Here is a 26,660-nt window from a genome sequence, read left to right on the forward strand (position 1 = left end):
ACAGCAAAACAAGAGAAATCCAACTTGCAGCACTATCTACAGTAAGAGGGATTAATTCTACCAGCTTTTCAAACAGTCACATTCGATATTCAAAGGAAGCACGTGAGTGAATAGAACTGGGGACAGACTAACACTCCACCAGGCTCTAGAGAAGTCTAGCAATGGCTTAAGATTATTGGGGGGGGGGGGGGAGCATGTGTGCAGAGGAAACGTGGATATGGGCAACCTCCCAGCCTCAGAGCACACCCTCCTCCCCAACATACTGGTACACACCCCGGCCCTCCGTTTTTCATAGCTCTCTCCCCTTTCCTTTTACTCGTTGGGGGGTTTGTGGCAATTGATTCAGGCTCTGAGACAAATGGCTTCTGGTTTCTGGGCCCAGAGGTTCTACCTGATAAGGTGGTGGATGGGAAATATATGGCCCAGTCCTGGGCTTTAGGTGGCAGGAGGGGGCAGGGTGTGTGGGGAGCCTCTCTCCTCTGCCTGGTCCTTGTTCACTGCAGGAACCTTCCCCTCCTGCCCCAGGATCTAGCAAAGCCCCAGCCCAAGCCACTCCACGGGCTGAGATGGGATGGGGCCTGCGCAAGTCTTGATACCCTGGACCAGTTCTACAGAAACTCTCTCTCCTTACTTAGGGATGCCTAGGTGAAATGCTGGCATAACTCTACCAGAACTCTTCCGAGAAATACCATGTTTCTGGCGGCCTTGGCCACACTGTCCTTCATGGAACCTGGGGGCAAAAAGGGGATCTATTGGGACTTCCAGCCACTGCCACCTGTGGCCACATGCTGGCTCCCAAAGGCAGGCAGGGGTCCACGCAGTCCTCACTGGCTATCCCAGCCTTTAACCTCAGCCCCAAGTCAGGTCCCCATGGAGGTGGAAGACCAGGAGACTTCCTGTTTTGGGGCCCTGGCGCAGGCATGGGCCAGGGCCAGGCGGTGACGGGGTGTGTGTGAGCTGGAAGAGACAGCCTGTGGGGTTCCTGCCCTCAAGGTCCTTTGTTTTGTTTCCCTTGGACAGAGAAATCCCCTTCAGCCCATGCTTGCCTGGCCCCTGCCTGCCTGGCCCTGCAGTACCAGCAAGAGGCCTGTAGGAGCGCCCCCTTGTGGCTCCTGTTCAGATGATTGTCATATGTGCTATGAGACAGAATCAGATGTGTTTGGTGGGAGCTGGGGTGGGGGTGGGGGTGTTCCAGGGCTCCCTGCTGCCTCTCCTGGTTCTCATGCCAGTGCCTGAGCTGCACCCATCACCTCACAACTCCGTCCCACCTTCAAACCTGCCTGCCCGAGGGGTCATCCCATGCTCTTTCTTTAACCCCGGATATTATCCTGGATCCCGGCCCGAGCGGGACTCAGCCTTCCTTGGCTGGCGGGACTTGGCCGAAAGGGCCCAAGTTAGCCAGGTCAACAAGGTTAGTGAGGTGGGGCCTGGGGACCCCCTGGAGACTGTTCTGCTGTAGCATCTGAGAGCTGTAACCCCATTTCCTCCCTTCGCCCTCACAGAAAGAAACAAAACAGAAAAGGAGCCGGTGGGCGCGAGGGTGGCAGTGGGACCTCGATGCGGGTGGGGGCACATGGGCGTCTTCAGGGGACCAGGGCTTCAACAGGACACCTCCATGGTGTGGTTGACCTGGCCCAGCCCATCGCTGCTCTCCGAGTGGGTGCAGGCCTGCGGGCGGCTGCCCTCCACCGAGCTGGCACTGGTGAGGGATGCGGTCCGAGAGCGGGCGAGCCGGGTCATGCTGGCCGAGGGCACTGTGGACAGAGGTGGAGCCGGGCATGAGGGCCAGCGGGCAGGGCCGGGCACCACAGGCGGGAGAAGGACTCACGCAAGCAAAGCGGCCAGCGAGACCCGTTCTTCCGATGGCACAGAGGCCCGTCCCAAGCCGGGGCTCTGGCGTCGGCTCTGCCAGCCCGAGGCATGCAGCCAGCGACAGTGAGCGGGCCGGAGCCGGGGCAGGGTCCACAGGTGCCAGCAGGACCCTCTCCCACAGCTGGCCAGAGACAAGGCCAGGATGGGTGGGGGTTGACCAGCTCTCCCTGAGCTGGGGGAAGGTAGAGGGGCATTATTTCAGCGTGGCCTGCCTGGAGAGGGTGGTGGGGCTGGGAGAGTGGGGTGATTCTGCAAAGGAGGACAAACTGCCCTAAATCCCATTTCTGCCTCATTGAGTTTCACAAGCAAGACTCAGCCCTCCTCACTTATCTGGCCACCTGTTCCGCTGGGGCCGGGCCGGGCCTGGGCCGCCCTCGGGAGGGTCTGGCTCCAGCTGCCGAAGCTCCGGAAGGCACACCGCCCACGGCTCCCCGGGAGCAAGACTGCTCTAGAGCCCAGCCCATCCAGAGCCCTAAAAAGGGGCAAAGCCCAGGCCACCCAGGATCTGCGCACGAGCGGGACGCGAGAAGGTTCCAAACCACAGCGAGATGCGCTGGCTCAGCGCAGCCAGAGGGAGGAGCAGGGGAGCCCGGGCGGGCCATGCATGGGGGCGGGGGCTCCGGGGCTACCTGCTCCTCCACTCAGCCTCCGGTCCTTCAAGTACGCAACTAAGAGAGAAGACAGCCGGGAGGGGCGGGGAGGGGAGACAGAGCACGGTGAGGAGCGAGGTCCGAGAGGCACGGGGTGAGATGGACCCAAGAGGAGACGGAAGGACAGGCTGAGGGCTGGAAGCAGGGCCAGGGCCTCAGGGAGCCCACTCCTGCCCACCCACCACGCAGCAGCCACGGAAGGAACCACACAGCACAGGCTGACCTCGGCCTGGCCCTGGGAGCGCCGACAGCAGGGGGCACCTCTCACCGCGCCCCCCCCCCCCGCCCCCCGCCTCTCCGGCACTGAGGGGCTCGTGTCTGTCCCAGCGCCCTCACCGTTCTGCTGGGTCTCAGGCCCCCCAGGGACAGAAGTGGGAGGCTTGCACGACCTCCCAAGTCCCGCCCGGCTCTTGGCTGCCTGGTGGCATTTCTCCCGGGGCCCTGCCAGGCGTTGCCCATCCCCCCATCCCGCAGATGCTGAGGGGATGCTCCGAGCTCCAGGCTCCCTCACAGAGACGAGGCCCCTGGATGGGGCTCCTGCCTCCCCTCCCCACACAGGCCTGTCCCCCCTCCCCCTCCCCCTCCCCCTCCCTAGGCCCAGAGGAACAAAACCTCAGGGAGAGGAAGTTTGCTTCCACCAGGAGCCAGGTGTGTGCAGCAGGGGTGGAGGAGGTGCGTGCATGTGCGTGTGTATGTATGTGTGTGTGCGTGCGTGTGTATGTATATGTGTGTGCGTGTGCGCGTTGGGGGCTCACAAGTGCAGTCTGAATCTGAGCACAGGGGGAGTTTGGAGACAGAAGGGAGGAGGGGTGCGTCGGGGGCCAGTGCTGCCCGCAGCCCCTACACCCCAGGATGTTCAGAATGCCACCCAGCCCCAGCTGCCTACGGGGAGAGGCGCTCTTCTCCCAGCGCTGGGGGCCCAGGCCCAGGCCGGGTGCTGCTGGGAAGCTCTCCCGACACCCACATGGCCCGTGTGCCTTCCCCGGCCCAGACTCCAAGCCCGCTCTTCCGTGCCCATCTCCCAGCGGTGACAAAGCCCTGGGTGGTGGGTGTGTGACACCTTCAGGCAGGCCTCCCCGGCCCAGGAGAGCTGGGCACGGAGGTGAAGGCCATACCACGGTGCCCAAAGCCTCCCCAGGGCCCAGGAGAGTGGGCACGGAGGTGAAGGCCATACCACGGTGCCCAAAGCCTCCCCGGCCCAGGAGAGTGGGCACGGAGGTGAAGACGCCCTGGCAGCAGAGAGAGACCCAGCACCCAGGCCCCCACCCAGGGCGCCCTGCCCACAGGCTGCTCAGCACCCGACAGGTGCGGCCTGTGGGTCGCTGGGAGGCGGGGTGCCGGGTACTTACTGTAGCCCATGCCTTGCAGGAAGTACTTGAAGGCTTCAGTCAGCTTCCCGGGCTGCAGGGGGGACAGGCACATGCTTGACGGGCTGTCCAGGACTGGGGGCGGGACGAGGCCCCCCACCCCAGCCTAAGCAAGGGAGGGAGGGCTGAGGCTCACCTGTGTGACCTGCGGGAGCCCCCCGGAGTCTGCCATCTGCAGGGAGAGAGGGGAGTGAGCGGAGCAGGGCCACCCCAAGCCTCGCCTGGCCCCCACACACCTGGACAGGCTCGGCTGACCAGATATACCGGCCGGCCGGGACGCCAGGCAGGCCTCTCCCCGAGGCTGGGCCCAGGGCTGGGGAGGAGGGTCTCACCTTCAGGAAGGTCGTGGTGGTGGGGTCCAGTTTGGAGTTGCACTCAACCTAAGGGCGAGGAGCCAGATGCAGCGGAGTGAAGGGACCCAGCCCCTGGGGGGCCCGGGGAGCCCCCGGCCCCAAGTGCCAATGCAAATTCTCTCCCCAGAGCTTGGAGCCCCAGGCTGCCCTCTCCCAGGGTTCCCACAGGAGAGGCCACCCGGTCCCCACACACAGTGGTGCAGTTGTGGTCAGGAATGACTTGTTCCCCAAAGAAGGGGCCGCATTTTAGAGCAAAGAGAGGTCTTAGTCTCTGGCCTGAAGTGGGTGGAGACGGAGGTGGGGTCCCACTGCTGGGGGTGGGGAGGTGGCCTGGCCCTGGCCCAGCTCCCCTAGGCCTCCAGGCCTCCCTCAGCTGAAGGAGGGAGGCCTGGCATGTGGGGGAGGATGAGAACCCACCACCCCCGTCTCTGAGGTGTCCCTGGGCTGGGTCAAGGACTGGCCGCTGACCGGAGCCCAGCGGCCCCCTCACTCCTGTCCCCACCCCCTCACTCACCACCCCATCCTCAGCAGGCGCATTGTCCCCGACCACCAGCATCACGGGGCAGCTGCGGACACAGAGGGGGAGGGTTGTCTGGCCTGGGAAGGCTGGGGGGGCGGTGGGGGCGGCAGGGGCAGGCTGGAGGGCGAGGGGCACTCACCGGAGGGTCCTGGCATTAGGCACAGTCCCAGGCCGGTTAATGTCCAGGTCTCTGCGGCTGCAGGGAGAGGGAGAGGCAGAATGGTCACTCCAGGACTGGATGGGGGTGTTCCCCATCCCCTCCCATCCCCTCCCATCGCATCCATCCCACCCCATCCCCCAACCGGGGCAATTAGGGCCCCACATCCCTGGAGGCCTGGGCTGTGCTGCATAAATCGGGGCCTCAGGGCTCCCTTCATGTGTGACCCCCAAACTTCTTCCCAGACACCCACACATGCCAGGGAGCTTTCAAATTGCCCCCCCGCCACTAAGTGCCACCTGTGCTGTGGGATGCGGGCCTCCCATTCTCCACGGATCCTCCCCGCCCCGCACGCAGCTGGGCTTAGCAAGTCCGTGTAGGATGAAGAGAAGGGAAGGTGGTGAGTAGGGGGCCTGGCCACTTCCCTGCCGGGCAACCCCCCAAGGGGCTCCAAGGAGCACAGCATGAAGACCATCCAACCTCCTCCCATGTACACGCCAGGCTCAGGTGTGGGGGTCGGGATGTCCCCACGTCCTCATGGCACCTGCCGGCCATGCCTGGGGAGGAGGAGGAATGAAGTCCTGCTCCCTCTGCCCTTCACGGGGGTGACCCTGGGCAAGCAGTGACTCCTCTCGGAGGCTGACTCTGCTCCTCTGCATCCTGGGGACAGTGTGCCTGCGCCCGGGGGTGGGGGGGGCTGTACTGAGGGGTTCCGGGCCTGAGCCCCGCGCCCACACCTGTTGTACATGTTCCAGAAGAGCTGCAGGTTGGCCTGGTTCACCACGTTCCCGATCTGCTGCCGGTAGCTCTGCACCAGCTCCGAGTTGTTCATCAGCTCCTCCTGGGCCCGAGAGGACGGGACAGACAGAGCGAGGATGGGGACGCGGGCTCCGAGGGGGCTGCTCCTGGCAGGGTGGGGGCAGGGGGAGACCCCCCCAAGGTGGGAGGCGGGACCCAAGGAGGGCAGGCTCCACGGAGCTGTGGGAGGTCTCCCCACACCTGTCTTTCAGGGGCCCCAGCCTCATGGCCAACAGCAGAGGTCAGAGCGAGGCAGGTCCGATGCCGCATAACCCCCGGCCCTCCTCCTGCCTGGCTGGGAGGGGCAGAACCGGGCCCTTCAGCAGCCATGAGGCCCCCCGAGACCCCCAGCCCGGCCAGCCCCCCTCCCGTGAGGTGGCCCCACGTCCTTACCTGGCTGAAGAGGTGGGAGAGCACCGTGTCGGGTAAAGTGCTGGTGAGGCCCGAGAGCTGCAGGCCAAGGTGGGGTCAGTGTGAGCCCGCCCCTCCCCGCCCCGCCCTGCCCCGCCCCGCCAGGGGGACCACACTCACCTTGGTGGCGGCCCAGTCGATCCAGCCCTTGCCATTGGGGTCAATGTTCATCAGCACCAGCCCCTCCACCAGGTCGGGGAAGATAAGCTGCCGGGAAAGGAAGACAGGGCTTGGGGGCGCGGGACAGGGGCAGGGAGCCCCAAACTTCCCACCCGCTAGTCAGGCTGTGAAATTCTGGCCCTGCCTCTCTCACAGCGGGTGGGTGGGGAGGGTCTGAGGAGGAGGACACGCTCTGTAACAGCTTCTAGATGCCACTGATGACCCAACCCTGACCGCGGGGGACCTGCGTGGCTCCACTTCCAGCTGCCCGGCTCAGCCTGCCCTCCTGGGAGCTTTCAAAATTCGTGGATTTATTTTGAATCTATGCCTATACCACTTTTTTAAAAAAAAGTATATTTTTATTGATTTCAGAGAGGAAGGGAGGGAGAGAGAGAGAGAGAGAGAGAAAGAGAGAAACCAATGATGACAGAGAATCATTGATTGGCCCCCTCCTGCACGCCCGCTACTGGGAATCAAGTCCATAACAGAGGCATGTGCCCTGACTGGGAATCAAACTGTGACCTCCTGGTTCATAGGTCAAGGACATTCAGCCACTGAGCCACGCCAGCCGGGCTATATCACTGTTTTTCACCCCTTTCAATATATCGTTGGAAAGGCTGCTGTTATAGAACTGAGGATGAAACATCTTCAATAAAATATCTCTTTTCTCTGCGGTTACAGACAAGGAAGCCCTAGTGATGTTGATTATGGAACCGAGCCGGTTTGGTTAGACGTGGGACCCACATTTTCTGTCCCACCGTTTGCCCGTGTTTAGGGGGCCATCTGCATCCAATACTCATGTGATGTCCAGTGTGGGGTGGCAGGGCCTGGCCTACAGTTAACAAAACGTGTAAGTGTTGGGACTGAAACGAGAGTTGAAAATACTCGGTCATTTCTTTGGAAGAAAGAAATCCTTTGGATCCTGAAAACGAAGTTTTTGTTTTTAGGGATGAAAAGCTTGTGGCTCCTACCCGACACGATGTTTTTGAAATGTGACTTTCATTAAAACCTCGCAAACTGAACGTAAGTGTAATTTCTGATTGAAACAGAAATTACACTTAATGGCCGAAACCGGTTTGGCTCAGTGGATAGAGCGTCGGCCTGCGGACTGAAAGGTCCCGGGTTCGATTCCGGTCAAGGGCATGTACCTTGGTTGCGGGCACATCTGTGCAGGAGGCAGCTGATCGATGTTTCTCTCTCATCGATGTTTCTGACTCTCTATCTCTCTCCCTTCCTCTCTGTAAAAAATCAATAAAATATATTTTTTAAAAAAAAGAAAAGAAATTACACTTAATGGTTTAAATGTTTAAATATTACCCTAATTGGTGGATGAGTGATTAGGATAATCCTTATCTTGTGGCTAGTGCAATTAGTTGTGTAGTTTGCTGATAACAGAAATTTTGGCTTTAGATAGTAGTTAAGCAAGTTATGGTTTATACTCTTGAGGAAATGTATGGAAAAAGTAACCTTTTTTAAAAAAAATCCTCACCCCAGGATATTTTTTTCCATTGATTTCTGTAGAGAGTGGAAGAGAGGGGTGGGGGGGGGGGGGGGGAAGAGAAAGAGAGAGAGAGAGAGAGAGAGAGAGAGAAGAGAGAGATTGGTTGCCTCCCTGCACGAGCCCCGACCAGGGCCAGGGATTGAACCTGCAATGGAGGTATGTGCCCTTGACTGGGAATCAAACCAAAGACCCTCAGTCCAAGGGCTGATGTTTTAACCACTGAGAAACCCAGCCAGGGTGAAAAAGTAATCTTAAGAAAACAGTTTCCTTAGGGACAAAGGGGAAGGAAAGGCTTTTCCAAGTGAAGAGGAAGTGGGGAGAGGCGGAGTAGAAGGAAGGAAGAGCAGGGAAGTCACTGTGGCTGAAGGGCCGCCCCGAAAAGACCAGCCCTGGGGTGGGGGGTGGGGTGTGCAGGGGAAACTCACTGCAAACTTGGCCAGCACATAGGCTCCGGCTCCCACTCCGATGCCAATCACGTACTTGAACCTGCAGGAGAGCGAGGATGTTCACGCGGGCAAGCATGTCAAACTCTCGGCCCACGGGCCGCATGCCTCGTTTATTCGGCCCGTGTTAGCCTTTGAGTTTGACATGCTTGCTCTAGGGCCAGCGGTGCCATTTCCCCTAAATGTCATCTGAGCAGACCCCACCCATAGCCCTCGGACCCCAGCCAGAGCCTGGTGGCCGTGTGGCGGCGGTGGGCACAGGGACGGGGCGGGCAGGACTCACCCGAAGTGCTGCACCACACTGGGGAGCATGGCGGCCAGCTGCTCCATGGACGGGAACTGGTACCTGTGGGAGGGGCAGGAGGTCAGACCCAGGTGTGGCCTGGGGCGCGGAGCTGGGGAGAGTTGCGCGGGGGGCGGGCTCGGGTACCTACCCCTGAGGAAACTGGGACGCCCCCACCTGCTGGCCGGGCGCATCCACGTGGCACACCACGAAGTGCTTGGTGATCTCCTGCATGTCCTCAAAGTTGAAGAAGGTGTTGAAGCACAGCTTGTCTGCAAAGACACACCTGTGGCTGAGCGGAGGGGTGGGGAGGCCCCGGCTCCAAGGGGGAGGGCAAGGCGGAGGTGGTCAGCCTCGCGGTCCAGTGGGGAAACCAAGGCCCAAGTGGCTAAGGACACAGAGCTGAGTGGGCGGGGACCTCAGCGGGGAGGAGGGCAGGCCTCGCTCCCCTGGCACATTTGAGGTGGGGAACGGCCGGGTGAGGCCGGGGGCGGGGGAGGGAGACACTTACGATTGAGGCCCACATCGTGGTAGGTGAGGATGGCCGGGCGGTTGCCCTTGGGGGAGCCCCGGATCACCACGTGCAGAAGGCCGTAGGGCGTCTCAATGTCATGTTCCTGGAGAGGGAGAGAGCCAAGATGCTCTGGGCGGTCCCCGCTCCTGGCTCTTCTGGGGAAAGGGCTGGGGGGCAGCCTGGAGCTGCTGGGCCTGCGGGGCGGCCTCCGGGCCCCACGGGCGGGACATCACATTCTCGGCAGAGAGGACGGAGCGGACGGAGCACCCTTCCCGGGGCAGCGGGTCCGGCACAGGGACAATGGATGGGAAAGGCCTGGTCCCCTTCCCAAACCAGCCAGTGGGGGAGCTGTCGGGGCCCAGGCCCTGCTGCACGCAGCCTCCGGAGTCCAGGGAGGCCCCTTTGCCCATCTCCCTAGGACAGCTCTGCCCCCCCTCCCCAACCCCTGCCCCAGGCCCACCCTCACCTGTTCCTCCCCCACTAGGAGCCTTAAAGGGCTGCTGCTCAGGAAATTACCCTCAGTCCTCCGTCCTCTGTAACCACCCAGGCCAACCCGGCCCCGCCTCCAACACCCACACCTGCAGGCTCTTGCCTTCCACGTGAAGCCCCTCCCTGCGAGCCCCAAGGCCTTCCTTCGGGAAGAGCCCCGTTAGACACCCTCCTCTCCCCCTCCCCCTGCCTTCGGCTGTGGCTGCTCCGGGCTACTCCCGTGTTCACGCCCTTGGTTTTGCTCAGTTGTCTTTCAGGAGCAGGAGCTGGGCGCTGTGTTCGAGACCTGCTCTGCCCCTTACTGTGTGACTCGGCCAGGCTCACCCCGTCTCTGTGCCTCGGCCCAGCCCTCTGGGAGGGACTCTGAGAACTAAAGGAGCGCATGTCTGCGGGTGTTCAGCACTTGGAGAACGCCCAGAAAGGGGGCTGCTGGGCTGGGCTGTCCGGAGCCTGGGAGGAGCCCCGCTGGCCGGTCCCTCTGCAAGCCGGTCACTCCTGGCCTTTCGAGGGGGAGACTCCCCAGGGGCCAATGGAGCTGGATACACGGGCCTGCCCGGCCACGGGAGCCCTGGAGCTGGCCACTGAGCTGGAGGTGGGGTTAGGGTCAGGGCAGGAAGGAAACAGCACATGACTGAGCACCTACTGTGTGCCAGGGGTCTGCCCGTGGTGGGCACTTAGGTTCAAAGAGAACCAAAGCTCCTCCCCCCGACGTGAAAGGGACAGACTCGGGAGGGAGGAGACAGCTTCCTGGGGACTGGCCTTTCGGGTCTGAGCTCGGCGGGGAGTGACAAGGTGGTGCCAGCCCCTCGGCCAAAGGCCACACCCTGGGAGCCACCCTTCTGCTGTGAGGTCCTGTGAGAGACACCCTGTCACCCTCTGGGGGGGCCCAGGCTCACCACAGCCTCCCCCGTCCCAGGCCTGTCCTCCCTCAGGGCTACCAACAAGCCACACTTCCTGCTCGCTGACCACTGACTGGACACGCTGCACGCCCACAGGGACCTAAGCCACAGAGGAGCACACCAAGGCTGCAAAGGGGAAATGCCTGCCCAAGGTCAAGGCCGAAGGGGGGGTGGGGGGTGCAGGCCTTGCCAGGTGCAGACCTCGGGTAAGCCGGAGACTGCCTTTTCTGAGATCAAGTGTGAGCGGAGAGACTCCGCCATACTGGACCCCCAATTCCCCACCCCTCAGCTCTAGAGGGCGGGCTGGGGGGCAGGAGGGTTGGGAGGCAGGAGGGGTGCCCCCCATGGAGGGGGGGCTGGAGCAGGAGGGGTGCCCCCCATGCAGGGCGGGGCTAGGAGCAGGAGGGGAGTCCATTGAACAGGAGCTGCAATGCGCTTGCGGCATGAAGGGCAGTTCCTGAGCGCACGGGTCACTGTCGCCCTTCCAGGCACAAGTCGGGGTGCGGGGCGGCAGTTTTCACACCCAGGCAGTCCGTGGGTGCAAGTGAGGGGGCGCCTGTCCCCTCCCAGCCCCGGGGTGGCCTCCCCATCACTATCCCCGGGCAGCTGGACGCGGCCCGCTGCAGAGCCTGCCCCACTGAGGCCCAGCTCCCCAGGGACAGGGACGCCGTCGGGGCCTCGGCTCATGGAGGGGGGAGGGGCAGGGGAGCTCCCGCACAGCCCGGTACCCTGGGCTGCCCCCTCCCGCCCGCCCAGGGGCTCAGACCCAGCCGAGCTCCCAGCCTGGCGGGGAGAGAGGGGCGCTGCACACAGCGGGCGCCCCAAGGGCGGCAGCCCGACACCCTTGGAGCCCCCAACCCAGGACTGAGCTCTCCCATTGGCTCCTGGTGACGTCACCGCCCCCGCCCCCAGGTGGGCGCCGCGGGAGGCGCTGCGGCAGCCGGTACCCCTCAGCCTGCGCGGCTCCCCTCGCCCTTGACCTTGAAGGCTGCGGCCCTGGGAGCTGCATTTCAGTGCGCGGGGTTTCGGGGTGGTGGGAGCGCTCCTGCGATTGATTCCCAGTCTCCCGCATCCATCGCTCCGCAGACGCGGCCGTGCTGCGTCTTGTCTGGGTGCGAGCGAGCGGTGGTCCAAGGACCGGGCAAAGCCAGCCCGGGCCGGGGGTGGAGGAGCCGGTGCGCCCGTCTCCCCTCACTGAGGAAGACCAGTCCCCTGGGCATTGCTGCCAGGGGGGAGGAGGCGCCCTGGAGCCCACTTGGGGACGCCCGTTGCCTCCCCCCACCCCCAAAATAAGGCACTACCACCCCTCTGACCTCTCCGCGTCCCCCCCGCCCCCCTGCAGGGACCCGGCCTCAAGGCCCGGCTAGCACTCGCCCCAGACCTCCCTGCAGCGCCCCGGGGGCCGCGGAGGGGCAGCGTGCGCCTCCCAAGAAAGGAAGAGGCTGCGGTTTGCGGGCGCAGCCACCCAAACAAGACAGCCCGCGGGGCCGGGAGCGCAGACGCCTGCGCGCACACACACCTGCGCGCACGGACCCCGCACACGCGCGGGGACTCGGCCTTCCCCAGGGCTGAGGAGGTCCCGGGAGCCGGGCCGCCACCAGCCGGGCACGTGCCAGGCGCAGGGCGCAGGCAGGGAGAGGTCCACTCGCTGGCACGCGTCCGCATGGACCTGCAGCCAAGTCCCAGCCCAGTGCGTCTTCTGCAAATGCCAGCCCTCCCCCCACACCCTGACTGGCAGCTACCCGCTCCCTCCCCGTCGCTCCGCAGGCCGGGGTCAGCGCGAGACCAGCACCCGCTGGCCTTGCCTGGTTCTCCCCGAGGCGAGGCGGCCGGAGGCAGAGCTGACACCCGACCGCGGCCGGGGAGGCGCCGTCCTCGGACTCCCTGCCCGCCCCGCAGCCCTCACTCACCCCATCCCAGCACTCGGGCATCTCTCCGAGGGAGGTGACAGCCTCGCAAGGAAGAGCGAACAAAGGCCTGAGTCACGGAGTCCGGAGGCAGGGCGGCTCCAGCGGGGAAACCAGCAGCGCGGAGAGCGGGCGCCGCGCCGGCACCATTTATACGCGGAGCCGCCCGCCCTAGGCCGGTCCCTCCTCCCCGCGGGGTTTCGGATCAGCCACTCGCCGGCCCGCTGCCCCCGCTTCCAGATTGGCTGTCGGGAGACAAACCTGGCTCCCATTGGCTCCTGAGGTCCTCGCTCACCCAGCCCTGCGCCAGTTTCACCCCCACCCCCAGCAACGCAGCATCCTGGATGGTCCCCAGCCTCTGCATCCCCACGCCCCCAGCAACACAGACACGCACGGAGGGCTGCAGCCCGCTGCACACGGGGTCCTGGGAAGGTGGGCCCTGTGTCGGGTACCCGCGAGCCTCTCATGGACCGCACAGGTGTGCCCTTGACCTATAGCCTGGGGAGGCCTGAGGGGCCCCAAACCCAGCCTCCACATCAGGAGGGCCTGGACCACAGCCTTGAGGGTATGTGGGAAGTCACTCAGGTCTTCTCCCCCTCCTCCCCCCACCCAGGGTCTCCCCTAGGGCAGCCCCCATGCTGCCCACATGCATACCCAGTGCCTGTCCACACTGCAGAATGGGGGTTCTGAACACAGGGGCCTGGGTAGATTGCAGGACCAAGAGTCTGGTGGGGCACACACCAGCTCTGCCCTCCCCACCCCCATCCTGCAGCCAGGACTGAGGTCCTGCCCACCTCCCAAAGACCCACCCAGCAGGGGCCTGGCTCCCCGATCTCAGGGGGGCAGCACACAGGAGCCACCGCGGGTCCCATGCCCTGACGCCACCCCAGAAACAAGGCTTTGGGTGGGGTGCTAGCCAGGGACGGGCAGGTAGAGAAACAGAGGAGACGGGGAGCAAAGGAGAGCAGAGGACGAGAGGAAATAGGCCAGCGAGGGGGTAGAGGAGGGAGCCCAAGGACAAGAAGGAGCAGCGGAGAAGGGAGGGGTGCTGGGCGCTGTGCCCCCATTCTGTCTCTTTGCTGAAGGACCGCGCCACTCGCCCCAGCCTGCACACTGGCTGGCTGCTTGGGGTGGGGGGTGGGGCGGGCAGTTACCTCCCTTCTCGGGTGCCTAGTGGCCTGTCAACACCTGCCAGGCATGCCTGTGCCTGGGGGGGCACCGAGAACTTTCCCTGCCCCCTCTCTGACTTCTCGCTCGGAGGCCTGGCCCAGAGCGCTGGGCCCTGCGTTTGCCCAGGGCAGCCAGGGTGTGGAACGGGGTGTCCCGGGCCCCTCACATCCTGGCTATTCTGCCTGTTCCCTGCAGCCACATGGACACAGGAAGAGGCTCCAGCCACTGAGGCAGCTGCAAAGGCACAGCCCACAAGATCCTCCCAGCTGCTTCCCAAAGTGGGGACAGGTGGCCTTCCACCCTCTCTGCCACCAAACCCTGCTCCTCCGTGGTCCCCATCCAATCTTATGCCCGCTCCAACCTCTGACCGCTGAGTGGCCTTCCCGCCCTTGGACTCAGGTGAGAAGCTGACCTCGGACACGGCCCACTCCAAGCTGTGGCCCCGTTTCTGCTCAGCCACTTGCTTCACACCCACAGCCCTGAGTTGAAGTCCCAGCTCCCCACCCACGAGCTGGGAGACCTTGGGCAAGGGTTCACTTCCCTGTGCCCCAGGCTCCTCCACTGAACAACAGGAAGTGTGCCTTCCACACACAGATGCTATGAGAATGAGAACAAGTTGCAAACATCACTCTGGACCTGACCCCACTCCTGCCCGGGCCCTGGCCATGTCTGGAAGAAATGGGACAGTCCATGTGCCTTCCCAAACTGCTGGCCCCTTCCCTGGAGGCTGTGCAGCTGTGGCTGCACGAGGCAGGCTCTGGACCTGCTACCTGAACCCAGTCCTGCCACAGAGCTCTGCCACATCTCTGCTGTGTGACCTTGGGCAGGTCAGTCAACCTCTCTGAGCCTCCACATCTGTAAGTGGGAAAACAGCAGTGCCTGTGCACAGGTAGCTGCACGGATAACACACGATGCTCACAAACCTATGAGGAAGGATCCGGAAGCTGAAGCTTACGAACACCTTAGCACCTGGGCATCATTAAGAGGAGCAAATGCGCCCGGCTGGCGTGCTTAGTGGTTGAGCATCGACCTGTGAACCGCAAGGTCAGGGTTCGATTCCTGGTGAGGGCACATGCCCAGGTTGCTGGTGTGGGGCTTGCAGGAGGCAGCCAATCAACGATTCTCTCTCATCATTGATGTGTCTATCTCTCTCTCCCTCTCCCTTCTTCTCTGAAATCAATCAAAGAAATAATTTTTTACAAAAAGAGTAGCAAATTCGTATTGGAATATCTCCACGTGCCAGGATCTACTCAAATGCTTTACACGTGTTCCTCTTATCTCCTTAACTCCCACTTTACAGATGAGGAAGATGAGGCAGGGACTGGCCGCTCTGGGGTTTGATGTCACCGGCGCCCTCCTGGGGAGGGGTCCACACATTCCCGCCCTCTCTCGGGGCAGGAGGACAAGGAGGACATGCCTGCCCAGACCTCTGGCTGGGCCTCGCTATCTCGTGGCCACATCCCTCCCCTCTCCCTCCCAGGTCTCCTGCTTGTTCCCTCCTTCCCAAGCCCTTCCTGTCCTTCCCAGCTCCAGGGCCTTTGTATTTGGAGCTGGAACTCCTGGGGGACTGGAGCGCCAGCACGCTCTGGCGTCCTTGAAGGGGCTCGTGACCCAGGCCGGGCTCACAGATGCGGAGCCTGGCTGCAGAGCTGCTGTCTGGGGAGGAGCCAGCACGTCGCCCCACCGCCACGTCACCCTTGCAGACCACGAGGCTGGGGCTGTCCTGGGGCTTGGACACTGACCCACACTGAAGTCAGGCCCAGGCCTGGGGGGCCAGTTCCATCGAGCCAGGAGGAAGGGCCCAGAAGGGTCTCAGCTGGTTCAGTGTGTGTCGGTGGCCAGGGGGGCCCCGGATCTAGAGAGGCTCCCAGTGTGTCTGCTGCCAGACGGGTTCCGAGACCCGGGAATAAATGGCCACTACGGGACTCAGCGGGGAGGAATGACTGGCTGAGTGAGTGAAATCACGGTGAGAAGGAATAAAAACAAAGGGCGATTTCAGTTTTCACTGGGAATCTGGCATCACGCTAAAGAGGACATGGTTGTCCTGGCAACAGCTGCCATGGAAACAGGGAGCTATTTTGGAGCATCAGCCTGGCTTTCATTGGAGGAAAATGCTGATTCAGATGACAGCATCCCTCCCTCCTGTCTCCATCCTCACTCCCCCAGGCCTCCCTTCCCCCTTCTGTTCAGGACGGAGGGCGGGGGAGGGGGGCAGGGGACAGAGCCACTGTGGACAGTGAGGGTGGCCCTGGAGGCTTCAGTGCCGAGCCCCTGTCCCTTGAGGCACATGGAAGGGTGTGGCCCTCCTCAGGGACCAGGCTGGGTGGTCCAGGGGCCAGCCAGCTGTCGGCCCCCCAGATCAGGTAGCTGAGTCCTACCTTCCAGTCTGTGTCCTCGGCCAAGAGGAAGGCGTCAGAGTTCTCCTGTGGGAGCAAACAGAGGGGGTGGGCGTTAGGCCCTGGCTGGCCAGGGGCCCACATGGGCTTGGCTTTGAGCAGACTAGCTTCTTGTTCCCCATTCCTTTTTTTTTTTTTTTTTTAAGGGAGGGAGGAAAGGGAGAGAGAGAGAGAGAGAGAGAGAGAGAGAGAGAGAGAGAGAGAGAGAAACATCAATGTGGGAGAGAGACATGGATCTGTTGCTTCCTGCACACACCAGAGCAGGACTGAATCCGAAACTTAGGCATTTGCCCTGACAGGGAATCGAACCCGAGACCTTCTGGTCCATGGGACAACACTCCAACCAACTGAGCCACCTGGGCCAGGACCCCATTCATCTTAATGTTAACAAAAGTGACCCAGGGCTTCCCAAAGGCCGGGCGCCGGGCTAGAAGTTCCTGGCGGGGGAGACCCTGAGCAGCTGCTCACATCGATTTCCCTGTTGACGGAAAATGTGAAGATGTCCCTTGACAGGAGGGAAGGGTGAGGCTCAGAGAGGCCGAGCCACAGGCCACAAGGTGTGGAATCTATGAGTGTGGACCCACAGCTTTTCCCTGCAGGGAGGGAGAGCGTGCCAGGCGTCACCACAACAAGAAAGTAGGGGGGAGCCCTCGCCGGTTTGGCTCAGTGGACAGAGTGTCGGCCTGTGGACCAAAAGATCCCGGGTTCGATTCCGGTCACGTACTGCAGGCTCCTCCTTGGCCCGGGCCCTGGTCAGGGCTCATGCAGGAGGCAACCAATGGATGTGTTTCTCTCACATTGATGCTTCTCTTTGTCTTTCCCTCTCTCTTCTACTCTCCCTAAAGGGGGCGGGGCGGGGGGGAACCAATGGAAGTAAAGGGTAGAAATAACTCTGGAATCTAACCCTAGGGCCTCATGGGACAAAATAACCACCTCAAGTGCTTCGGTCCCACTGCCCCTGGAGGCACTCTGTTGGTGACACTTGCCCTCAAACCTCAGAGCTTGCGCAGAAAAGACAGAGAAGCTGGGGAGCAGGAAAGGCCCAGCAGCTGGGGAAGCACTGTGCCCTGCTAGACACAGCACTGCCCAGCGGGTACCTCCCTGGGCCTCCCAGAACCAAGGGTTAAATTCAGCCTCATCCCCTGATTGCTGTGTGGCCTTGGCCAAGTGAATTAACCTTTCTGGGCCTCGGTGTTCTTCTCATTATTGAAACGGGGATAACACTTCTCAAGAGCCTCCCAGGCAGCCGATGGATGTTTGGCTTTCACATCATTGCTGTGCTCTCTCTTCCTCTCCCTTTCTCTTTCTCTCTCTCAAAATCAATACAAACATATTTAAAATTTTTAGAAAGAGCCCCCCAGCCGCAAAGACAGCCAGAGCCGCAGCGAGGTTGGCTGGACTAGGCTCCCAGGTGGCCTGCGTGTTCCTGGCCTGCGGATGGCCCCCCGGGGAGGATCTGGGGGGCAAGACCGGAGGGAAGACGCGCGGTTCCCTTCTTGGCCACCAGGGGGCGCTCTCCGCCCCAGGATCGCGAGAGGGCGACTCACCAGCTCGGTGGCGTCCAGGCCCCGGAGCAGCGGCTTCTCCTCGGGGAACCTCAGCTCCTGCAGCCCGGCCATGGTCACGTCGTGGAGCAGGAGCCCTGGGAGCGGGGAGGACGAGGTTGGGGTTGCTGTGGCGGGGCGCCCGGTCCCTGCCCTGACGCTCCCAGCACGAGCCCGGGCAGCAAGGCTCGGTCCGCAGGGCTCCCTGCTTGGCTCTGCATGTCACGGTGGTATTTGTTTTCTTAAAAGTTCAAGCCTGTTTCGCCCTAGCCGGTTTTGCTCAGTGGATAGAGCATCGGCCTGTGGACTGAAAGGTGCGGGTTCAATTTCCGTCAAGGGCACGTACCTCGGTTGCAGGCTCCTCCCTGGCCCGGGCCCTAGACATAAACTAGAAATTTATAAAAAACTAACATTGCCCTGCGAACCAGGAGGTCATGGATCAATTCCTGGTCAGGGCACATGCCCAGGGTGGCAGCCCAATCCCGGGGGTGGGGGTGGGGGGCGTGTTGGAGGCAGCCCATCAATGATTCTCTCTCATCATTGCTGTTTTTTTTATTATATTGATTCTTTACAGAGAGGAAGGGAGAGGGATAGAGAGTTAGAAACATCGATGAGAGAGAAACATCGATCAGCTGCCTCCTGCACACCTCCTACAGGGGATGTGCCCGCAACCAAGGTACATGCCCTTGACCGGAATCGAACCTGGGACCCTTCAGTCCGCAGGCCGACGCTCTATCCACTGAGCCAAACCGGTTAGGGCATCATTGCTGTTTTTATCTTCATCTCTGAAATCAATAAACATGTATTTTAAAAAATTAACATTGGCCAATAAATACGCAAGAAAACATAAAAGCTCACTTGAAGTTAAAGAAATGCCGATGAGAAATAGACCCCTTATTTTGGCCGATGGAGCTGGCAGACCGCAGTGCTGGCTAAGACGTTCTGAAGCCGGCACTTTCCTTATGTTGCTTGTGGGTGTGTAAATGGCTACATCTTGCCGGAGGGCAGCTTTGCAGGTTGAATTAAAATGATTTAAAAGATTCACACTCTTGGACTCAGCAATTCTCTCCCTGGGAGAAATTTCTTAAGGGACCGAGAGGGCATCTAACGATTTGATCTGTAGGAAGGCTCACCAGAGCACCATTTATAAAACGAGAGGAAAACGGGACGACGCTAGGTGTCCATGAATAGGGCATTAGCACGGACGATGGGTCGGTGACTTATCAAAGATTTTTACCAACATGGGAAAACGCGCGTGTCACAATAAACAGAAAAGGCAATTATAAAACAGACAATATTATCCAAATGATGAGAAATACAAACAGCCCCACAGAAAAGCCTGGGAGGATGTACATCCTCAAGTTAACAGGCATTATCTCCGGTGGAAGACTAAAACCTGCAGCCTGGAATCTGAACTCAGGGGAAAACAACATAAAAAAAAAAATAGCAAGACCTAGTCAGTTTGGCTCAATGGTTAGAGCGTTGGCCCGAGGACTGAAGGGTAACGGGTTCGATTCCAGTCAAGAGCACATATTTCTGTTGCAGGCCTGGTGGGTCCAAAGACGCACCCCGCACCCCGCTCCCCCCAACATCCCACCCCTGCCCACCCCGCTGCGCTGGCTTCTCCCTGTGGGAGGCCCAGTGACTGGGAAGCAGGCCCAGGGGTTGCCTGGGGCCCAGGGAGGGGACCGGTTTCGGTGGCCGGGCTGTCCCGAGACCAGGCTGCAGCTCCAGGCCCTCCCTGGGCTTCCTCCCCTCCGCCAGCTCGGAGCCTCAGCTCTCCGGAGCGGTGCAAAGATGACGCCTCAATGCCTCAACCCCGCGAGTCCAGTTTGGGGTTGGGGTATGCGGACGCTGGGCTGGGAGCTGCTGGTCACCCAGCCTCCTGGAAGGAGAAGAGCGGGGGGTGGGGGGAGCCCCTGGGAGAGCCTCGTCCCCAGAGGCCAGGCAGGGAGGCCCGTGCCCACCCAGGGCCCCGGGTCCCTGCATCGCCACGCCATGCCCCAGCGTTTGGTTCCCAGTGGTTTCCTGGGAAACCAGTTAACACGATCCAGATGGGCGGTATTTTTAGCAAGGCATCCTCTCTCCCCTCGCCCCCACCCCTTTCTCTCCCATCCTTTCTGAGGGCTGCTCACTCAGCCAGCCATCTGGGTCGGGGGCTAACAGAAGGGTCCGCCCTGGAAAACACTTCCCCATTAGGACTTTTTTAGCCGCCAGCCTCCCCGAGCACCCCATTCCATTAACTGCCGGCAGCACTGGGGTGTCCCCGTCCTCACCCAGGGGTGTCCCCGTCCTCACCCAGGCCTGTTCTGAAACCACCCAGGAGACCGTGCCTCCAAGGACGGCGCTCTGTAAAGGGCTGAGAGGGCAGTGCAGGGACAGGTGGCCAGTGATGGAGGGCGCGGGGGAAGAGGGCTGGAGAGAAACCTCAGGATCCAGAGAACTGGGACTGTCTCAGCCCAGGGAACACAGGCAGCCGGGGCCCAGCAGGTGGGGAAGTGGGGCTCTCAAACGTGGGGCTCGCGGGAACAGAGGCCAGGGCAGACATTCCCACGGGGGAGGGGCAGACAAGTTTCTCCCTAGGAAAGTTATGATTTAAAAAGCGTCACTATGGCCTGCCGGCACCATGTGGCTCAGTGGTTGAGCATCGACCTATGAACCAGGAGGTCATGCTTTGATTCCCGGGGTCAGGACACATGCCCGGGTTGTGGGCTTGATCCCCCGTGGGGCGAGTGCAGGAGGCAGCCGATCCATGATTCTCTCTCATCATTGCTGTTTCAATCTCTCTCTCCCTCTCCCTTCCTCTCTGAAATCAATAAGAATATATTTTAAAAAAGAAAAGATATATGAGCATACTAACACACACACGTCTATATCTATCCATTTGTATGGATTATAAAATCAGGAATTTAGCCGAAACCAGTTTGGCTCAGTGGATAGAGCGTCGGTCTGCGGACTGAAAGGTCCCAGGTTTGATTCCGGTCAAGGGCATGTACCTTGCTTGCAGGCACATCCCCGGTGGGGGGTGTGCAGGAGGCAGCTGGTCGATGTTTCTAGCTCTCTATCCCTCTCCCTTCCTCTCTGTAAAAAATCAATAAAATATGTTACTAAAAAAAATCAGGAATTTATACTGATCCTTTTTTTTTTTTGCAGGTTTATAACTTTGACCATCAGCAGTTAGTTCTCATCCACACGAGCTGCCTGTAGATTTTTGGAAGTGGTGGCAGGTACCCAGGTAACCAACATGCAGAGCTTGTTCGGGGAATCGTCATCCTCATCACGTTTTCTGGACGACGGCACCTGGAGACCGAACGGGGCCTTTCTTATTCCTTTGGCCCAGACAGCTTTGTGGAGTCCGGTGGCAATGCGCACACCTGGGGTTCCCATCTCCTTCAGGGCAAATCCGGGTTCTCTGAGTCCCGCGGGGCAAGCTTCCTGACCCCCACGCCCCGGATGCGCTTGTGGTGATGGCGTGTCCGGTGCTCACCACCTCGCTGACGGCACAGCAGCCCTTCTCCCTCCTGCCACGCTGCCTTGCGGGAGCCACTCTGCCGGGCCGGGTTGGAAAGAAACAAGCCGGACTGATACTTTTCATTCCATTCCACACCACACTGCGGAGTCTAACTTCCCCTCTTTCCTTATTTGTAATTTTTTCCTCCCAGGATGAGAAACGTGGCTCTCAGTCTCCGTAATGCTTTTGCTGAGTTGTTCATCCCTTGTACAGACACACAGAGTCATTTCGGAACTTGTCACTCGCAGAATGAGTGATTCAGAACTTTTGGGGACTCTCCGTTTCGTTTGTACTTGACCCTTTCAGCCGTAGACCTAGATTTTTAAAAGCATTGACCACTCTGGTGAATTCTTTAAAAGGAAAATAGGACGTTGTTTAAGGTATCCTAAAGCCTCCTCACACGGCGGCGGCAGGAGGGGGGGGGGCTCTGAATGCCTCTGTCCGGAGGTCGCTGCTGCCTGTGTTTTCCACGCAGTTGCAATCCCGGCTCCTCTAACACCAAGACCTTTGGCCGTGAAGCATTTCCCGAGAGTGTGCTCTTCCTCAGCGTTCCCACGGAGTGGCTTCCTCAGAACCCCAGCACTGACCACTTCCCCTACCCATCCGTTAACTTTTCGGTTTTAAAAAATAAAACTTGGCCCTAACTCATTTGGCTCAGTGGATAGAGCGTCGGCCTGCGGACTGAAGGGTCCCAGGTTTGAGTCCAGTCAAGGGCATGTACCTTGGTTGCGGGCACATCCCCAGTAGGGGGTGTGCAGGAGGCAACTGATCGATGTTTCTCTTTCATTGATGTTTCTAACTCTCTATCCCTCTCCCTTCCTCTCTGTAAAAAAAATCAATAAAATATATATTAAAAAAATAAAACTTGAATTTCATGTAATACATGCTCACTGGAAAAAGTCAGAAAAACCAAAGAGCAAAAAGAAGTGAAAAGCACATAGAATCCTATGAACCAGAGAAAACCACTGTTAACATTTTTTTATTATCTCCTTTGACTCCTTTTCCAGTGCTAATCTAGACACTGAAAAAGATGAAAAACAAACAAAAACACACAAAAAAACAACAAAAAAAGATGAAAAACAAAACACAGTTTTGTTTTGTTTTTAATATATTTTTATTTGATTTTTACAGAAAGGAAGGGAGAGGGATAGAGAGTTAGAAACATCGACCAGCTGCCTTCTGCACACCCCCTACTGGGGATCAAGCCTGCAACCAAGGCACATGCCCTTGATGGGTATTGAACTCAGGACCCTTCAGTTTGTGGGCTGACACTCTATCCACTGAGCCAAACCAGTTAGGGCAACAAAACACTGTTTGGAAACATCTTTTAGACCCAGGTTCAAATTCCAGCCAGCTGCTTACCATCCGTGTGACTTTTAGCCAGTTACCTAACCTCTCTGTGCCTCATCTTCCTTATCTGTAAAAAGGAGGAAATAATAGCACACACCTCACAGGTTGTTATGATGGTGAGTGAATATATAGAAAGCACTCCGGACTGTGCCTGGCACATAGCAAATGCCATGTAAGCGTGAGCTGTCATCACCATTATTATGACATTATAATTACATAAGGGGACATCTGTTCAGGTGAATAAATAACTTTGGCAGCAAACTTCGCAGCTGCCTGGGGTTCCCTGATGTGAATGCACTGGAATCTACAGGGTGTCCCAAAAAACGTATACTCACTGTAACAGCTGCTAGCTCAATTTTGAAAATGAAATGTATTTAAAAAAAACACTGCCTTTATAATTACTCAAAGTGTGTGTATAGATTTTGGGGGGGATACCCTATATGTAACCTCCTCTAGGAGGTTATTATTTCCAGTTTTTCTTTTTCTTCATTAACTACAGGATAGCCATCCTTGAACAAATACCTCTATACACACCTAAATATATATTTTTTATTGACTGCAGAGAGGAAGGGAAAGGGAGAGAGAGATAGAAACATCAATGATGAGACAGAATCATTGATCAGTTGCCTCCTGCTTGCCCCCTACTGGGAATGGAGTCCACAACTGGGCCATGTGCCCTGACCAGAAACTGAACCGTGACCTCCTGGTTCCTAGGTCGACGCTCAACCATCTTTATTTGTTCCTAAAAATCTAACTGCTGAGACACAGACCACACATTTGTAAAGAGGGGAGACGAAGCCCGAGAGGTGCCCACCCGCCTCAGCCCCAGCCAGGTGTCACCTGTGCTGTCTCAGGAGCCACTCGGCTCTCCGAGGGCGGGGTCAACAGTTCCACCTCGAAGACCAGAAAACTGAAGTCAGAGAGGTGAAGCCACCTGTCTGAAGTCACACAGGTGGCCGGCGGTGGGCTGGGGCTTGAACCCAGATCTGTAGGACAGGGAAGGGGACAGGTGGGAGCTGAAGAGGTGGCGGGGGGGGGGGGGGGGGGGGAGGAAGCTGCAAAAACCACAGATGGGAGGAGATGCCCTGTCTCCCAGGGCAACTGTGGCCAATGACAGTGGTGACTTAACCTCTCCGTGCCTCCTTGTCCTTATCTGTAAAAAGGAGGAAATAATGGCACACACCTCGCAGGTTGTTAGGAGGGCTGGGAGAGTCTGCTAGGACCTGTCTGATGAGGGAGGAAGGGCCCTGAGCCCTGGACCCAGAAGATGAGGGTCTCCACACTAAAAGGGGACCCCAAAGCCTGGCGCTCCACTGGAGCCCTGCACAGCCTCCTGAGAGCACTCCTCCCGCCGCCCTCTGCGGCGGGGAGAGCGGGAGGGGGACCCAGGAGTTCAGTCCTGCATGCAAGGCTCCCCAAACCCATGCGGTTGGAAACACTTCCCCTCCGGGATTAACAAGTTCTGCAGCCACGGCTGCACCCCCTCCCCACCCCTCCTTTTAAAAGATATTTTTATTGGTTTCAGAGAGGAAGGGAGAGGGTGAGGGAGATGGAAACATCAATGATGACTGAGAATCATTGATCGATTGCCTCCCGCACGCCCCCTCCTGGGGATCTAACAGAGACCTCCTGGTTCATAGGTCGATGCTCAACCACTGAGCTGTGCTGGCCGGGCCGGGCGCTCCCTTTGAAATCAGGTGGGCAGGCCTGCCTCAGGGGAGCCCTACAAGGAACAGGTGGCAAGGGATTGGAGGGGGTGCCCGCCCCATGGCTAACTGGGCTCAGGTGGGGCACCTCTGAGGACCTGGCCAGAGTTTCCGGAACACCCCCCCACCGCCCCCCGTCTGTGAGCCAGCGGCGGACAGGAGCACCAGTCGCTGTTGCTTAACAGGCATTCGCGGCCCCTGCAGTCCGCGGGGCCCAAGCTCTAACCACTGAGCAAAACCGGCCAGGGCGGCACTCACCGCCTGAAACCTCCCCCCGCCTCCCCCGCCCTCGCTCCCCTGGCCCTCCAGCCTCACTTCACTCCCCACCCCTCCCAGGCCCAGCCTCTCTCACAGCCCCGGCCTCTGCATCCGCGGCTCCCTCCACCCCCAGCCTGCACGGCCACCCCCCTCTCCAGGAACAGCAAGCCTGTCTTTTAGGGTCCAGTTCAAACCCTGCCACGTGCTCAAATCTCTCTCCTCCTCTCGCCCCCACGCGGACTCCATTCTGCTTCCCGAGCGCACCCCACGCCGCGGCCCCTGCCCTCCCCCAGAAGGGCCCTTCGCTCCGCTCTGCTGCGCCGGCGAGCACGCGACCAGACCTCCCGGGGGGGCAGAGGAATTTGCTGGAATCCTCTGTCCGTCCGGAGGCAGGGATGGGGCGCCTCCACAGCCAGGCCGGTGGGGTCCGCACCGGCTCCCTTTCCTCCCCCTCCCCCTGCCCCGGACAAGGTCTCTCCGCAGCCCCACCACGGAGGCCGCCTGTGCCGGGGAGAGTGTGTCCCCCCCTGCAACCCCCTGGTCCCCGGGCCCCCGGGCCTCGCCTTTCCTGCCTCCCCCTCCGGGCACACCCAGTGTCCTCTGGGGACCTCCGGCCACAGCGCCCTGCAGGTGGCTCCCAGCCTCCAGAAGGGCTCCCGGCTGAGGGTCCCCAGCCACGGGGTCCCCCTGGCTCCCCACTTCCCAGGCGCTGGGCTCTCCTCCCGGCAGAAAACTCCGCGAGGAGCACAGGCTGTCACCGGGAGCAGGAATCAGAGGCCGCGGTCGGGAGCCCCTGTCTCAGGGGACCGAGCCACACTGACCGGAGGGCAGGGGCCCTGAGCTCCCTTCCCCTTGGGGGACCCGACTCGAGCCCCCGATCCGCGCTCCGGCCGTGTGCTCCACCCGCCGGAGGCCGGGGACCGAGAGCAGAGTCGGGCGGGGCCGGGCTCGGCGCAGGACAGTGCAGCGCGCGGGCTGGGACTCGGCTGGCTCCGCTCCCCGGCCGCCAGCTCCAACCAGAGCCGCCCAAGCCCGGGCGCCGCGCCCCTCTCCAACCGGACGGCAGCGGGCGGAGGGCGGCGGAGGGCGGCGAGGGCCGGGGTACCTGTCAGCAGTTCGATCCTGTGTCCCAGCAGCTTCATCGCGGCGCCCGGCGCTGCCGGCTCAGGGCAGAGGATCGCGGGCGGCGCGGAGCCCAGTAGCCGGAGAGCGCTCTCGCCGCGGGAGCAGCCGCCGAGCCAGGAGCGCTCTCGCCGCCCCCTGCGCCGCGCTCCCCCCTCCAAAACGCTTTTGAAAATCCACCAATGGGACGACCGCGCACCCCTCCGAGGCGCCCGCCGCCACCTGGTCGGGGTGAAGTCCGGGAGGCGGGGGGAGCGCGCGGGGTGGGTGCGCCGACACTCGGGCGGCGACAGGAGGGGCCCGTGCGCCCGCCGCGGAACAAAGAGGCCCCGCCACCCGGGCGTGGAGGTGGGGGAGGCGCGGGCGGCGGCCGGATCGTGGCCCCGCGGGCCCCCGCGTCTGGCTGGGCAGAGCGGAGGGAGAGCCCGGTGCGGAGGAGAGGGTGCGGCCCTCGCGTCGGCGACGGGGCGCCCGGCTCGCCGGGATGGGTCGCGCGCGGAGGCTCGGCCGCGGCCGCAATGACAGGGCGACCAGGGGACCAGGGAAAAGGACCGAGGGCGGCGCCAACTCACCGAGGGCGATGCGAGCGAGACAGACGCCCAGGCGGGGACAGGACCTCGCCGCCGCCGCCGCCGCCGCGCGGGTGCAGGTGTCCGCGCCCGGGGTCCCTCCCCGCGCGCCGCAGCTGGTGGCGGAGGCCGGGCGGGGGGCGGAGGCCGGCGGGGGCGGTGCGGCGCGGGGGGCGTGCCACGTGGGTGTGGTGGGCGTGGGCGCTCCGCCCGCGGGCGTGGGCTGGTCGCGGGAGGCGGTCCCGGGCGCTCCGCACGGCCTCCCGCCGCGGTAGGAGAGTCCCCGGGTGGAGGGGCTGGCGGGCGGCCGAGACCCCGCGACGTGGAATCCTAGCGGAGCCCCTCGGTGGATGCCCGCCCCCCCTCCCGCTCCTCACCCCCCGCAGGCGCCGAGAGGAAGGGTCCCCGCCTCTCGGACTCCGCCGGGTGCGGAGGGAGGCCCCGCCCGCCCCTCGGATCTTCTGGCGGCAGCGCGGCGTGGGGGTCCCGGGGGCAGTCTTTGTTTAGGTGACGGGGGAGCCCCAGCTCGGAGGAGGCAGCACCCCTCCCCACCCGTTCCGCCAGGGCACCGCTGGGAAAGGACCTGGGGGTGGGGAGCGGTCAGGAAGAACCGGGTGCTCGGGGGCCTTGGGTCCCGTCACCCGTCTTCAGAGCCCGAGGTTCCCTGGGGAACCTGCAGACAGAGATGTCTGGGCTCTCAGTCCCCCCACC

At 61.1% G+C, this 26,660-nt stretch overlaps 1 protein-coding gene across 3 annotated transcripts; it reads right to left on the reverse strand.

Annotated features, from left to right (window-relative positions):
• Nucleotides 1–178: 178 nt before the first annotated feature.
• On the reverse strand, nucleotides 179–26,069 carry NDRG4 (NDRG family member 4). Of its 3 annotated transcripts, none has more exons than XM_079799891.1 (16): nucleotides 25,953–26,069; nucleotides 17,437–17,531; nucleotides 15,872–15,916; nucleotides 9,026–9,131; nucleotides 8,666–8,786; nucleotides 8,515–8,577; nucleotides 8,214–8,274; nucleotides 6,249–6,335; nucleotides 6,111–6,167; nucleotides 5,657–5,760; nucleotides 4,902–4,958; nucleotides 4,757–4,808; nucleotides 4,222–4,269; nucleotides 4,026–4,061; nucleotides 3,872–3,923; nucleotides 179–1,754 (listed from the first exon to the last, which is right to left on the reverse strand). In XM_079799891.1, exons 2-16 carry the CDS (start codon nucleotides 17,506–17,508, stop codon nucleotides 1,600–1,602), a joined length of 1,116 nt encoding a protein of 371 aa, XP_079656017.1. In that variant the 5' UTR covers nucleotides 17,509–17,531; nucleotides 25,953–26,069; the 3' UTR covers nucleotides 179–1,599. The 3 variants fall into 3 exon arrangements, with proteins under 3 accessions (XP_079656017.1, XP_079656016.1, XP_079656018.1); XM_079799890.1 differs by lacking the exon at nucleotides 25,953–26,069 and adding an exon at nucleotides 25,364–25,673; XM_079799892.1 differs by lacking the exons at nucleotides 15,872–15,916; nucleotides 17,437–17,531; nucleotides 25,953–26,069 and adding an exon at nucleotides 12,327–12,580.
• Nucleotides 26,070–26,660: the final 591 nt, after the last annotated feature.

This window comes from Cnephaeus nilssonii (assembly GCF_951640355.1).
Source record: "Cnephaeus nilssonii genome assembly, chromosome: 20".
NCBI classification, from domain to species: domain Eukaryota; kingdom Metazoa; phylum Chordata; class Mammalia; order Chiroptera; family Vespertilionidae; genus Cnephaeus; species Cnephaeus nilssonii.